Source organism: Nerophis ophidion, linkage group LG23 (genome assembly GCF_033978795.1).
Source record: "Nerophis ophidion isolate RoL-2023_Sa linkage group LG23, RoL_Noph_v1.0, whole genome shotgun sequence".
Classification (NCBI taxonomy): Eukaryota; Metazoa; Chordata; class Actinopteri; order Syngnathiformes; family Syngnathidae; genus Nerophis; species Nerophis ophidion.
In genome coordinates this window covers 36904373-36920787 of record NC_084633.1, presented here as the reverse complement: position 1 = coordinate 36920787, position 16415 = coordinate 36904373, and the positions used below count along the sequence as shown (strand labels likewise).

At 37.7% G+C, this 16415-nt stretch overlaps 1 protein-coding gene across 2 annotated transcripts in view; it reads left to right on the top strand.

The window, feature by feature from the left end:
* LOC133541166 (myosin-10-like) overlaps positions 1-16415 on the top strand; it is a 251556-nt gene that overhangs the window by 190297 nt on the left and 44844 nt on the right. For both annotated transcript variants that reach the window (XM_061884291.1, XM_061884290.1), the window contains 5 exons: positions 1068-1205; positions 1278-1401; positions 1469-1640; positions 11935-12147; positions 12205-12349. In XM_061884291.1, the coding sequence (XP_061740275.1) occupies positions 1068-1205; positions 1278-1401; positions 1469-1640; positions 11935-12147; positions 12205-12349 (792 nt within the window). The remainder of the gene's footprint in view (positions 1-1067; positions 1206-1277; positions 1402-1468; positions 1641-11934; positions 12148-12204; positions 12350-16415) is intronic.

Genomic DNA, 16415 nt, shown 5'->3' with positions numbered 1-16415 from the left:
GGAGGGGCCTATCCCCAGGTGGATGTCTTTGGAGGTGGGAGGGGCCTATCCCCAGGTGCATGCCTTTGGAGGTGGGAGGGGCCTATCCCCAGGTGCATGTCTTTGGAGGTGGGAGGGGCCTATCCCCAGGTGCATGTCTTTGGAGGTGGGAGGGGCCTATCCCCAGGTGCATGCCTTTGGAGGTGGGAGGGGCCTATCCCCAGGTGCATGCCTTTGGAGGTGGGAGGGGCCTATCCCCAGGTGCATGTCTTTGGAGGTGGGAGGGGCCTATCCCCAGGTGCATGCCTTTGGAGGTGGGAGGGGCCTATCCCCAGGTGCATGTCTTTGGAGGTGGGAGGGGCCTATCCCCAGCTGCATGTCTTTGGAGGTGGGAGGGGCCTTTCCCCAGGTGCATGTCTTTAGAGGTGGGAGGGGCCTATCCCCGGATGCATGTCTTTGGAGGTGGGAGGGGCCTTTCCCCAGGTGCATATCTTTAGAGGTGGGAGGGGCCTATCCCCAGGTGCATGTCTTTGGAGGTGGGAGGGGCCTATCCCCAGGTGCAGTCACGGGGAGAACATGCAAACTCCACACAGAAAGATCCTGAGCCTGGGATTGAACCCAGGACTACTCAGGACCGTAGTATTGTGAGGCAGACGCACTAACCCCTCTGCCACCGTGGTGGCAAAGTAATGTTTTAAATGTTAATTGATATCATTATACGTCCCAATTAAATACGTTCTAATTAGTGGAAGAATTGCATGGGGAAATTGAGCGTTTTCAAGCCCCATAAAATGCTGACTAATCTAAAGATGTAAATAGTTTGGTTGACAGGAGACCAGACCGATCAGAACTTGGTGTTCAGTATCGTGGCCACTGATTGGCTCAGCCTCAGGAAGCCTTTCTCTATTGGATTAAAAAGGTGTTGTTTCAGGTCTGGAAAGCTTTCAAAGTATTGAAAAACCCAAACCGTATTTTAAACTCTATTTATCAAAATTAATGATAATAAATACTGGCTCAGATCCTGAACCAATCAAGGCCCAGGACCAGAACTGTAGCACGTTGTGGAATGTTACTTGTGTGCCGTGCAGGACCTGGAGGAGCAGCTGGACGAGGAGGAAGGTGCAAGGCAGAAGTTGCAGCTGGAGAAGGTGACAGCTGAAGCCAAAAGCAAGAAATATGAAGAGAACATTTTGCTGCTGGAGGACCAGAACGCCAAGTCTGCCAAGGTAAGAACCCAGGTCTTGAAGGTGACTTCATGGTCAGCTCTTGCACAAAAAGTCTCTCCCTGCTTCCCTCAGGAAAAGAAACTGATGGAGGATCGGATCAACGAGATGACCCTCATGCTTGCCGAGGAGGAGGACAAGGCCAAGAACCTGGGCAAGGCCAAGAACAAGCAAGAGATCATGATGGTGGACTTGGAGGGTAAGACCGGCAGCGCTTTTCCCACGTGGAAACCCAAAACCGTGACCACCTCCACCGTGTGATCCAGAGCGGCTGAAGAAGGAGGAGAAGACCCGTCAGGAGCTGGAGAAGTCCAAGAGGAAGCTGGACGCCGAGACCACGGACTTGCAGGACCAGATCACGGAGCTCCAGATCCAGATAGAGGAGTTCAAGGGTCAAATGGTGAAGAAAGAAGAGGAGCAGCAACTGCTTCAGACCAGGTACAGGGAGATCAAACAAAACAAAGGACTGAGGGTTCCCGGTTCCATTCCAGTTTCCGCAATCCTAGTCATGGCTGTTGTGTCCTTGGGTGAAACTGGGGTTGTCTCGGTACCGGTACCAAAATGTTTTTGGTACCGCCCACGAATCACAAATTATGGGCCTGAGGACCACTAATCACTAATTATGGGCCTTAAGACCACTTATCACAAATTATGGGCCTGAAGATGACAAATCACAAATTATGGGTCTGAGGACCACAAATAACTAATTATGGGTCTGAGGACCACTAATCAGAAATTATGGGCCTGAGGACCACAAATCAAAAATTATGGGCCTGAGGACCACTAACCACAAATTATGGGCCCGAGAACCACAAATCACAAATCATGGGCCAGACGACCACAAATAATTAATTATGGGTCTGAGGACCACTAATCAGAAATTATGGGCCTGAGGACCAAAATCACTATTTATGGGCCTGAGGACCACAAATCAAAAATTATGGGCCTGAGGACCACTAATCACAAATTATGGGCCCGAGAACCACAAATCACAAATTATGGGCCAGACGACCACAAATAACTAATTATGGGTCTGAGGACCACTAATCAGAAATTATGGGCCTGAGGACTAAAATCACTATTTATGGGCCTGAGGACCACGAATCAAAAATTATATGCCTGAGGACCACAAATCAGTAATTATGGGCCTGAGGACCACAAATCAATAATTATGGGCCTGAGGACCACTTATCACAAACTATGGACCTGAAGACCACAAATCACTAATTATGGGCCTGAGGACCACTAATCACTAATTATGGGCCTGAGAACCACAAATCAGTAATTATGGGCCTGAGGACCACAAATCACTAATTATGGGCCTGAGGACCACAAATCAATAATTATGGGCCTGAGGACCACTTATCACAAACTATGGACCTGAGGACCACAAATCACTAATTATGGGCCTGAGGACCACTAATCACTAATTATGGGCCTGAGAACCACAAATCAGTAATTATGGGCCTGAGGACCACAAATCACTAATTAGGGGTCTGAGGACCACAAATCACTAATTAGGGGTCTGAGGACCACAAATCACTGAATATGGGCCTGAGGACCACAAATCACTAAATATGGGCCTGAGGACCACAAATCACTAATTATGGGCCTGAGGACCACTAATCACTAATTATGGGCCTGAGGACCACAAATCAATAATTATGGGCCTGAGGACCACTAATCACTAATTATGGGCCTGAGGACCACAAATCACTAATTATGGGCCTGAGGACCACAAATCACTAATTATGGGCCTGCGGTCGACAAATTAAATACTTTTCTGAATAAAGTGGACCACAAAAAATTTCATTATTGGCTTTATTTGAACAAAAAATGTCAGAGTACATGAAACATATGTTTATTATTGTAATTTAGTCCTTAAATAAAATGTTGAACATACTAGACTACTTGTCTTTTAGTAGTAAGTAAACAAACAAAGACTCCTAATTAGTCTGCAGTAACATATTGTGTCATTTATACACCTATTATTTTCTACACATTATGAGGGACAAACTGTAAATATGGAATATTTATCTACTTTGCTGTTAATATCGGGTTATTTTCTGTTTGAGCATGTTCTATCTACACTTCTGTTAAAATGTAATAATCACTTATTCTTCTCTTCTTGGATACTTGACATTAGTTTTGGATGATACCACACATTTAGGTATCGATCCGATACCAAGTAGTTACAGGATCATACATTGGTCATATTCAAAGTCCTCATGTGTCCAGGGACGTATTTACTGACTTTATAATCATTATATGAATTAAGAAAAAAAAAGCTAAAAAGATTTTGTGATGATAAAGAATATCGATATTATCATAGTAGTGTCGACTAGATACACTTTTGTACTTGGTATCATTACAGTGGATGTCAGGTGTAGATCCACCCATGGCATTTGTTTACATTGTGACGCCGGTGAGCTAGTGTATCCTCCTACAGTGTGTTTAGCTATTCCTCATCCTCCAGTGATAATGGTACTTGGAAGAAACTCACTTTATTTGTTGCCATTGAGACCAGGATTAGTGATTTAGAAGTAGCTAAAACACTGAGGGTGTTTCAGTGTTATAACTTAAAATCCCCCAAATTATTGAGTTTGAAACAAGTAAAGGAATGAGGCGGTAAAGAGGATGAAAGTAGTCAGTCAATGGGGAAAGTTAGAACTAGCCTGGGAGAAGAAGAAACCAGGAAGTGTTTGATAAGCTGAACCCACAAAATTTTTGTTTGGGAGTGGGGGGATAATTTGCCCATATATAAGCAAATATAATGTTGGAAAATGAGTGGTTTTACACAAATATTTATTTACATGCCTTAATCGTTCCCAAACTGTCTGTAACAGGGTAGTAAAACGGCTGATCAAACAAAACAGAACTCATGGTCATGACGTGTGTAACTCCACGGTGTGTGTGTCACGCACATAAAGTGTTTGAGGACTTACATAAGCCGCACTCACAAAATTTTAGAGGGAAAAAATATTTTTCCATGTATTAGCAGCACCGGACTATAAGCCGCATATATATATATATATATATATATATATATATATATATATATATATATATATATATATATATATATATATACAGAAATATTCTGTAAATGTTTTACAAACCTTAATTGTTTCCAAACAGGCAGTAAAACGGCTGATCAAACAAAACAGAAGTCATGGTCATGGACCCACTAGCTGCGCAAGCTAGCTCTCCAATCAGCTAAACAGACTCAATAACTTGAATTATAATGATAGCTCCTATTAATAACTAATATTATTATAATACTGATGATAATAATAAAACTTACTAAATATCTTATTTGTATATTAATATTATTCATTGTTTTTATAATGATAATGACCGTAGTAATACATCATAATAACAATCTTTTATTTTTATCATTATTTAATTATGTTAATGACATAATAATAAATCATAATAATATTTTTTTTATATAGTCTTATTATTATTATAAGGAGGGTAATTATAAAACATACCATGTATCTTATATTTTTATATTATTGTTATTATTCATTGTTTCTATAACGATAATGACATCAGTGACATTTAGGTGAATTCATTAAACTGAAACAATACAAATAGAATATCATTTTAAGTTAATAATATTAACAGACACTAGTAAACATGTTAGCATATTAGCTAATGCTAACACCGCTAGCTTGAAAACACCCCTACAGACATCACACATGGGACGCTTTAGTAAGTAAGAATAGTTTTAGTTATATTGTTAAACTTACAAACGTTGCTCGGAGTGATGAATGAAGAATTCATACCAGTAGAAACGCTATGGATGGCTAGAAGAAGTAACGGCACTTGTACTTCCGGTTCAAAGCTTTCAAACAGCAGGAAACACTGCAAGCGTTCACCCAGTAAAAGATGGCGCCATAGCACAAACATCAATACACCATTTACTTACCCTAAGTGTTTCCAAACGGTATCTGTGACAAGGTAGTAAAAGCGCTGATCAAACAAAACAGAAGTGATGGTCATGAACCCACTAGCTGCGCTAGCTCGCTCTCCAATCAGCTAGATAGACTAAATAACTCCACAACGACTTTTTAGTGAATTTACATAACATAATATTTTCTACCGCTTGTCCCTTATGGGGTCGTGGGGGTTGCTGGAGCATCTCCCAGCTGCACACGGGCGGGATCATTGTAAGTTAATAATACAAACACTAGTAAACGTGTTAGCATATTAGCTAATGCTAATGACCCCAGCTTGAAAACCACCCTACAGACATCACACATGGGACGCTTTAGTATTTAGGAATAGTTTTAGTTATATTGTAAAACTTAAAAACGTTGCTCGGAGTGATGCATGACGAATCCATACTAGTAGAAACGCTATGGACGGCTAGAAGACGGAACGGACTTGTACCTTGTACTTCCGGTTCAAAGCTTTTAAACAGCAGGAAACACTGTAGACGTTCACCCAGCAGAAGATGGCGCCATAGCACGAACAATAACACACCATTTACTTACCTTAATTGTTTCCAAACTGTGTCTGTGACAAGGCAGTAAAACGGCTGATCAAACAAAACAGAAGACATGGTCATGGACCCACCAGCTGCGGAAGCTAACTCTCCAATCAGCTAAACAGACTCAATAATTCCACGACGACCTTTTGGTGAATTTACAGAACAGAAGTCCATCCATCCACCCATCCATTTTTTACCGCTTGTCCGTTATTGGGTCGTGGAGCCCTACAGACATCACACATGGGACAGTTTAGTACGTAAGAATAGTTTTAGTTATATTGTAAAACTTACTTGGAGTGATGCATGACGAATCCATACCAGTAGAAAACGCTGTGGACGGCGAGAAGAAGGAACAGCACTTGTACTTCCGGTTCCAAGCTTTAAACAGAAGGAAAACACCTGTGAGTGAGCAAACTCGTGCACAAACAATAACACACCATTTCAATGTGTTTGTATGTGTTTCATTTAAAAAGGTTGCCGTTATTATTAAGAAAAATCCATTAATTAGCCGCGTTGTTTTATAAGCCGCAGGGTTCAAAGCGCAGGATAAAAGTTGTCTGGAATTTAAGGTATTCAGGCTCCAAAGTCTTTCATATACTTAAGGGAGTTAGAAGCCTTTTTTTTAGACAAATGTCTTGTTTAGTCACTGCTGCCACCCAGTGGACAAACTGCAAACTGACATAATAAATACACAACAGTACAGTCGTCCCTCACCACTACTTTTTAGAAAAAAAAATTAAAATCCTTTTTTTAAGCATATTTTACCATTTTTTGGTTTGAAATGAAGCATTTTCAGGTATAATAATTGCTAAATAAACAAAAAAAAATCAATAGTGCAGTAGTATTGGCCACACAAAGAGACCAATGGAATCGCACTGTTGAGTATCGTGGCCTCTGATTGGCTCAGCCTCAGACAGCGTTACTGCAGCAGTGAAGTTGTCAGGTTGTGTAAAATGTAAATAAAAAGAGAATACCACAAATCCTTTTCAAATTATATTTAATTAAATAGACTGCAAAGACAAGATATTTCATTTTGGAACTAGTAGACTTTGTTATTTTTGGCAAATATTAACTGATTTGGAATTTGATGCCTGCAACATGTTTAAAAAAAAAAGTGACAAAAAAGACTGAGAAAGTTGAGGAATGCTCCTTAAAGATGAACTCGGGCCCGGCAAAGCTTTTCCGGGTGTTGTTGATAAATGGCTGTGGCTTTGGATAGTAGAGTTTTAACTTTCACTTACAGATGTAGCGACCGACTGTAGTTACTGACAGTGGTTTTCTGAAGTGCTCCTGAGCCCATGTGGTGATATCCTTTACACACTGATGTGGCTTTTTTTTTGCAAATATTAGCTCATTTGGAAATAGATGCCTGCAACATGTTTTTAAAAAAAGCTGGCGCAAGTGGCAAAAAAGAGGAATGCGCATCAAAGACTTATTTGAAACATGCCACAGGTGAACAGGCTAATTGGGAACAGGTGGGCGCCATGATTGGCTATAAAAGCAGCTTCCATGAAATGCTCACTCATTCACAAACAAGGACGGGGCGAGGGTCACCACTTGGTCAACAAATGCCTGAGCAAGTTGTCGATGAACAACATTTCTCAAGCAGCTATTGCAAGAAATTTAGGGATTTCACCATCTACGCTCCGTAATATCATCAAAAGGTTCAGAGAATGTGGAGAAATCACTGCACGTAAGCCATGATATTACGCACCTTCCATCCCTCAGGCGTTACTGCATCAAATAGACACAACAATATGTAAAGGATATCACCACATGGGCTCATGAACACTTCAGAAAACCACTGTCAGTAACTACAGTTGGTCGCTACATCTGTAAGTGCAATTTAAAACTCTACAATGCAATGTCAAAGCCATTTGTCAACAACACCCAGAAATGCTGCGCTGGGCCCAAGTTCATCTAAGATGTTGTGATGCAAAGTGGAAAAGTGTTCTGTGGTCTGACGAGTCCACATTTCAAATTGTTTTTGGAAACTGTGGTTTTTTCGGACCAAAAGAGGAAAAGAACCATCCGGATTGTTCTAGATGCAAAGTGTACAGTATATAAGTGTATAAAAGGTAGCATGTGTGATAGTATGGGGGTGTATTAGCGGCCAAGGCATTGGTAACTTACACATCTGTGAAGGCACCATTAATGCTGAAAGGCACATACAGCTTTTGGAGCAACATATGTTGCCATCCAAGCAACGTGATCATGGACGCCCCTGCTTATTTCAGCAAGACAATGCCAAGCCAGGTGTTACAACATTGTAGCTTCATAGTAAAAGAGTGCGGATACTCGAAAAAAATATGAGGTCATCTAATTTGTCTCAGTGTATGAATTACTAATCATAAAACTATTTATGGAGAACTTTATAAGGGATTTAAAGTGTGTACAAATTGGGAACAGGAAGTGAATACATTTGTTAAAAATTAAATTGCTGTGAAATGGAAAAAAGGGTGAAGAGTAAATATGCTCCGCACCTTCCTACTCCTTTTCGGACATGTTGTAATGATAAACTGGAAATATGTTCAAAATGAACTTAAACCCTGTCCGGAACCAATTAACAGCGATACAGGTACTTTATAATGGCAAAAGGTTCTGTATACTACAGTGTCTTGTTTTTATTCTTCATAATATTAGAATGATTATTTGATATTTTTTATTGTTATGATGTTTTCATTATTTTATTATTATTACTTATACTATTATATAAAAAAGATCATTAGTATGTTTTATAAAAACTGTTATTTTCATTATAATAATAATTCTAATGATAAAACACAAAATACAAATAACAAAAAAATATCAACTACCATATAATTTAAATACCAAGAAAAATGATGGTAATTCTAAATCATACTAATGATATTTTATGTGTATATATTATTACTATTATTGGTGTCGTTATGATTATTAATTGTTATGATAGTGACAGTAATAAATCATAATAATTATTGATTTGTATATATTATTGCTATCATTATTATTAGTTAAATTAGTATTTGATATTTTTGTATTATTATAATGTTTTTATTGTTACCACAATTTTCATTTAAATAATAACAGTGATAAAAATGATGTACACAAATAAATTATAATTATTATAATTTAACATTACTGTCAATATCATTATAATAATTACAACAATTAATAGTAATAATGCTAATATATAAAAATAAAAGATGATTAGTATGTGTTATCATTACCATCATTATTAATATATTTTGAATTATTATATGGTAGTTTATATTTTTATATTTAACGTTGTATTATTATTATGTCATCATGATAATAACAACAATAATGATAATATATGTAAATATATGATAAGATTTATTTCCATTAATATAATAAACAATAATAATAATAATGTACAGAAATATAACATAAATAGTGTGTTTTATTATTACCATCATTATCATTATAATAACGATAACACTATTAAAAAAAACGTAACTATTATGATATATTATTACGTCATTAACATAACAATTAATAATACTGATAATAGTAATATATACAAATAAAATATAATCAGTATGTGTTTTTATTACCAGCATGTTATGGTACTTGATATTTTTATTGTTATTGTTGTATTGTTGTGTTTTTTTAATTATGTCATTATCATGATTATAATAATATGTAAAAATAAATGATAATTAGATTAGATAGCACTTTATTAATCCCTGAGGGGAAATTAGATAAATTAGGATTTAATTATCGTCATTAATATAATAACAAATAATAATGATAACATATACAAATATAAGAAAAGTGGTATGTTTTATAATTACCATCATTATCATTATAGTAACGATACTACTATATTAAAAATGTAATATAATCATTATGATGTGTTATTACATCATTAATGATAATTATATATAAAACTAAAAGATTGTTATTATGATGTATTCTTTTCCTGTCATTATCATTATAAAACAATGAATAATAACAATAATTATATAAAAATATGAGATCAATTATATGTTTTATAATTACCATCATTATCATCATGATATCAATAAGACTATATAAAAAATAAAAGATCATTATTATGATTTATTATCACGTTATTAACATTAGTCATAATAATGATAATAATATATGCAAATAAAGCATTGGTATTATGATGTATTACTACAGTCATTATCATTATAAAAACATTGAATAATACTAATAACATAAAAATAAGATAAATAGTATGTTTTATTACCATCATTATCATAACAACGCTAATACTATGTAAAAAATAAAAGCTAATTATTATGATTTATTATTACATCATTAACATAATTAATAATAAGGATAATAGTATATAAACATCAATTATTGTGATTATGATGTATTATTACGGTCATTATTATAAAAACAATGATTAATAATAATAAAAATATAACATAAATGGTATATTTTATAATCACCATCCTTATCATTATAATAACGATAATACCATATAGAGATAAAATATGATTATATGATTTATTATTACGTTATTAACATAATTAATAACAATGATAATATATAAAAATAAAAGATTGTTATTATGATTATTACCGTCATTATCGGTTTAAAAACAAATAATAACAATAATATAAAAATATAAGATAAATGGTATGTTTTATTACCATCATTATCATAACAACGATAATACTATGTAAAAAAATAAAAGATAATTATTAGGATTTATTATTACATCATTAACATAATTAATAATAATGATAATATATATATACATAAAATATTGTGATTATGATGTCCTATTACGGTCATTATCATTATAAAAACAATGATTAATAACAATAATAATATAAAAATATAACATAAATGGTATGTTTTATAATTACCATCCTTATCATTATAATAACGATAATACCATATAAAAGATCAAATATAATTATATGATTTATTATTACGTTATTAACATAATTAATAACAATGATAATATATAAAAATAAAAGATTGTTATTATGATGTATTTTTACCGTCATTATCGCTATAAAAACAATGAATAATATCAATAATATAAAAATATAAGATAAATGGTATGTTTTATAATTACCCTCCTTATAATGATAATGATAATACTATATAAAAAATCATATATAGTTATTTTGATTTCTTATTATGTCATAATATAATTAAAAAATGATAATATATAAAAATAAAAGATTGTTATTATGATCAATCAATCAATCAATGTTTATTTATATAGCCCCAAATCACAAATGTCTCAAAGGACTGCACAAATCATTACGACTACAACATCCTCGGAAGAACCCACAAAAGGGCAAGGAAAACTCACACCCAGTGGGCAGGGAGAATTCACATCCAGTGGGACGCCAGTGACAATGCTGACTATGAGAAACCTTGGAGAGGACCTCAGATGTGGGCAACCCCCCCCCCTCTAGGGGACCGAAAGCAATGGATGTCGAGCGGGTCTAACATGATACTGTGAAAGTTCAATCCATAGTGGCTCCAAGACAGCAGTGAGAGTCCCGTCCACAGGAAACCATCTCAAGCGGATCAGCAGCGTAGAGATGTCCCCAACCGATACAGGCGAGCGGTCCATCCTGGGTCCCGACGAGCGGTCCATCCTGGGTCTCGACTCTGGACAGTCAGTACTTCATCCATGGTCATCGGACCGGACCCCCTCCACAAGGGAGGGGGGGACATAGGAGAAAGAAAAGAAGCGGCAGATCAACTGGTCTAAAAAGGAGGTCTATTTAAAGGCTAGAGTATACAGATGAGTTTTAAGATGAGACTTAAATGCTTCTACTGAGGTAGCATCTCGAACTGTTACCGGGAGGGCATTCCAGAGTACTGGAGCCCGAACGGAAAACGCTCTATAGCCCGCAGACTTTTTTTGGGCTCTAGGAATCACTAATAAGCCGGAGTCTTTTGAACGCAGATTTCTTGCCGGGACATACGGTACAATACAATGATACAATGATATATTACTACGGTCATTATCATTATTATCATTATAAAAACCATGAATAATATTAATATACAAATAAGATATTTAGTATGTTTTAATATTATCACCAGTATTATAATAATTTTAATTATTAATAGTAGCTATCATTATAATTCAATCAAGGCTGCAGCTATCATTTGTTTTACTTATCGAGAGATCCATCGATGAATTTGTTCAAACAATGGAGGTGTAGTCCAAAGGTTTTTGGTCTGGGTTCTTGCTCTGAGACCTTGTTGCTTGACTGTTGCCAGGGGAGAAGATGAGGTCAACCATAAGAACAATGCTCTGAAGCAAGTGCGGGAGCTGCAGGCCCAGCTGTGCGAGGTACAGGAGGACCTGGAGTCGGAGAAGCAGGCCAGGAACAAGGCCGAGAAGCTGAAAAGGGATCTGAGCGAAGAACTGGAGGCTCTGAAGACCGAGCTGGAGGACACGCTGGACACCACCGCCGCCCAACAGGAGCTGAGGTATCACGTGTGCAGGGCCAGGTCTCCATACGGTTCTGACCCTTCTGTCCTTTCCAGGACCAAGCGTGAGCAGGAAGTGGCGGAACTGAAGAAGGCCATCGAGGAGGAGACCAAAACCCACGAGGCTCAAATCCAGGAGATGCGACAGAGGCACGCCACGTCCTTGGAAGAACTGTCCGAGCAGCTGGAGCAGGCCAAGAGGGTGAGGCCCCCTTCAAAATGTCGCCTAGCGACACCTGTCAGGTTCAAACGCCGAACTATCTATTAAACGGGACAAGAAGCAAGGTATCAAACAGAGACAGGATTCAATTTAGCTCATGAGGAGAACGCGTGGAACTGCACCCTCGTACAGTGTCACCACACGCTCTGATTAAAAAATTCCACGCGTTCCCTGATTACATAGCTGCTTCTAAGGGGAGGGATCTCATTTTGCAGCAGCTGCATTGGGTCAAAACATTTCAAACAAAAGGTGCTTGGAGCGGTGTCAGGTTTGCCCCCTCTCTCACTGTTTATCAATCAATGTTCATTTATATAGTCCTAAATCACAAGTGTCTCACAGGGCTGCACAAGCCACCACCCCATCCTCGGTTCAGAGCCCACATAAAAGCAAAGAAAAACTCCCATTCCAGTGGAATTTCAACGTGAATGACTATGAGAAACCTTGGAGAGGACCGCAGACGTGGGTGACCTCCACCTGCTCCCCCTAGGGGAGACTGGATGAAATGGACGTCAAGTGCGTCTAACATAATATTGTGAAAGTCCAGTCCATAGTGAATCTAACATAATAGTGAGAGTCCAGTCCATAGTGAATCTAACATAATAGTGAGAGTCCAGTCCATAGTGGATCTAACATAATAGTGAGAGTCCAGTCCATAGTGGATCTCGCATAATAGTGAGAGTCCAGTCCATAGTGGATCTAACATACTAGTTAGAGTCCAGTCCATAGTGGATCTAACATAATAGTGTGAGAGTCCAGTCCATAGTGAATCTAACATAATAGTGAGAGTCCAGTCCATAGTGAATCTAACATAATAGTGAGAGTCCAGTCCATAGTGGATCTAACATAATAGTGAGAGTCCAGTCCATAGTGGATCTCGCATAATAGTGAGAGTCCAGTCCATAGTGGATCTAACATACTAGTTAGAGTCCAGTCCATAGTGGATCTAACATAATAGTGTGAGAGTCCAGTCCATAGTGGATCTAACATAATAGTGTGAGAGTCCAGTCCATAGTGGATCTAACATAATAGTGTGAGAGTCCAGTCCATAGTGGATCTAACATAATAGTGAGAGTCCAGTCCATAGTGGATCTAACATAATAGTTAGAGTCCAGTCCATAGTGAATCTAACATAATAGTGAGTGTCTAGTCCATAGTGGATCCAACATATTAGTGAGAGTCCAGTCCATAGTGGATCTAACATAATAGTGTGAGACTCCAGTCCATAGTGGATCTAACATAATAGTGACAGTCCAGTCCATAGTGGATCCAACATAATAGTGAGAGTCCAGTCCATAGTGGATCTAACATAATAGTGAGAGTCCAGTCCATAGTGGATCTAACATAATAGTGTGAGTCCAGTCCATAGTGGATCTAACATAATAGTGTGAGAGTCCAGTCCATAGTGGATCTAACATAATAGTGATAGTCCAGTCCATAGTGGATCTAACATAATAGTGAGAGTCCAGTCCATAGTGAATCTAACATAATAGTGAGAGTCTAGTCCATAGTGGATCTAACATAATAGTGAGAGTCCAGTCCAAAGTGGATCTAACATAATAGTGAGAGTCCAGTCCATAGTGGATCTAACATAATAGTGAGAGTCCAGTCCATAGTGGATCTAACATAATAGTGTGAGACTCCAGTCCATAGTGGATCTAACATAATAGTGTGAGACTCCAGTCCATAGTGGATCTAACATAATAGTGACAGTCCAGTCCATAGTGGATCCAACATAATAGTGAGAGTCCAGTCCATAGTGGATCTAACATAATAGTGAGAGTCCAGTCCATAGTGGATCTAACATAATAGTGTGAGAGTCCAGTCCATAGTGGATCTAACATAATAGTGTGAGAGTCCAGTCCATAGTGGATCTAACATAATAGTGTGAGAGTCCAGTCCATAGTGGATCTAACATAATAGTGAGAGTCCAGTCCATAGTGAATCTAACATAATAGTGAGAGTCTAGTCCATAGTGGATCTAACATAATAGTGAGAGTCCAGTCCAAAGTGGATCTAACATAATAGTGAGAGTCCAGTCCATAGTGGATCTAACATTATAGTGTGAGAGTCCAGTCCATAGTGGATCTAACATAATATGTGAGAGTCCATTCCATAGTGGATCTAACATAATAGTGTGAGAGTCCAGTCCATAGTGGATCTAACATAATAGTGACAGTCCAGTCCATAGTGGATCCAACATAATAGTGAGAGTCCAGTCCATAGTGGATCTAACATAATAGTGACAGTCCAGTCCATAGTGGATCTAACATAATAGTGAGAGTCCAGTCCATAGTGAATCTAACATAATAGTGAGAGTCCAGTCCATAGTGGATCTAACATAATAGTGAGAGTCCAGTCCATAGTGGATCTCGCATAATAGTGAGAGTCCAGTCCATAGTGGATCTAACATACTAGTTAGAGTCCAGTCCATAGTGGATCTAGCATAATAGTGTGAGAGTCCAGTCCATAGTGGATCTAACATAATAGTGAGAGTCCAGTCCATAGTGGATCTAACATAATAGTTAGAGTCCAGTCCATAGTGAATCTAACATAATAGTGAGTGTCTAGTCCATAGTGGATCCAACATATTAGTGAGAGTCCAGTCCATAGTGGATCTAACATAATAGTGTGAGACTCCAGTCCATAGTGGATCTAACATAATAGTGACAGTCCAGTCCATAGTGGATCCAACATAATAGTGAGAGTCCAGTCCATAGTGGATCTAACATAATAGTGAGAGTCCAGTCCATAGTGGATCTAACATAATAGTGTGAGTCCAGTCCATAGTGGATCTAACATAATAGTGTGAGAGTCCAGTCCATAGTGGATCTAACATAATAGTGTGAGAGTCCAGTCCATAGTGGATCTAACATAATAGTGTGAGAGTCCAGTCCATAGTGGATCTAACATAATAGTGAGAGTCCAGTCCATAGTGAATCTAACATAATAGTGAGAGTCTAGTCCATAGTGGATCTAACATAATAGTGAGAGTCCAGTCCAAAGTGGATCTAACATAATAGTGAGAGTCCAGTCCATAGTGGATCTAACATTATAGTGTGAGAGTCCAGTCCATAGTGGATCTAACATAATATGTGAGAGTCCATTCCATAGTGGATCTAACATAATAGTGTGAGAGTCCAGTCCATAGTGGATCTAACATAATAGTGACAGTCCAGTCCATAGTGGATCCAACATAATAGTGAGAGTCCAGTCCATAGTGGATCTAACATAATAGTGACAGTCCAGTCCATAGTGGATCTAACATAATAGTGAGAGTCCAGTCCATAGTGAATCTAACATAATAGTGAGAGTCCAGTCCATAGTGGATCCAACATAATAGTGAGAGTCCAGTCCATAGTGGATCTCGCATAATAGTGAGAGTCCAGTCCATAGTGGATCTAACATACTAGTTAGAGTCCAGTCCATAGTGGATCTAGCATAATAGTGTGAGAGTCCAGTCCATAGTGGATCTAACATAATAGTGAGAGTCCAGTCCATAGTGGATCTAACATAATAGTTAGAGTCCAGTCCATAGTGAATCTAACATAATAGTGAGTGTCTAGTCCATAGTGGATCCAACATATTAGTGAGAGTCCAGTCCATAGTGGATCTAACATAATAGTGTGAGACTCCAGTCCATAGTGGATCTAACATAATAGTGACAGTCCAGTCCATAGTGGATCCAACATAATAGTGAGAGTCCAGTCCATAGTGGATCTAACATAATAGTGAGAGTCCAGTCCATAGTGGATCTAACATAATAGTGATAGTCCAGTCCATAGTGGATCTAACATAATAGTGAGAGTCCAGTCCATAGTGAATCTAACATAATAGTGAGAGTCTAGTCCATTGTGGATCTAACATAATAGTGAGAGTCCAGTCCAAAGTGGATCTAACATAATAGTGAGAGTCCAGTCCATAGTGGATCTAACATAATAGTGAGAGTCCAGTCCATAGTGGATCTAACATAATAGTGTGAGACTCCAGTCCATAGTGGATCTAACATAATAGTGTGAGACTCCAGTCCATAGTGGATCTAACATAATAG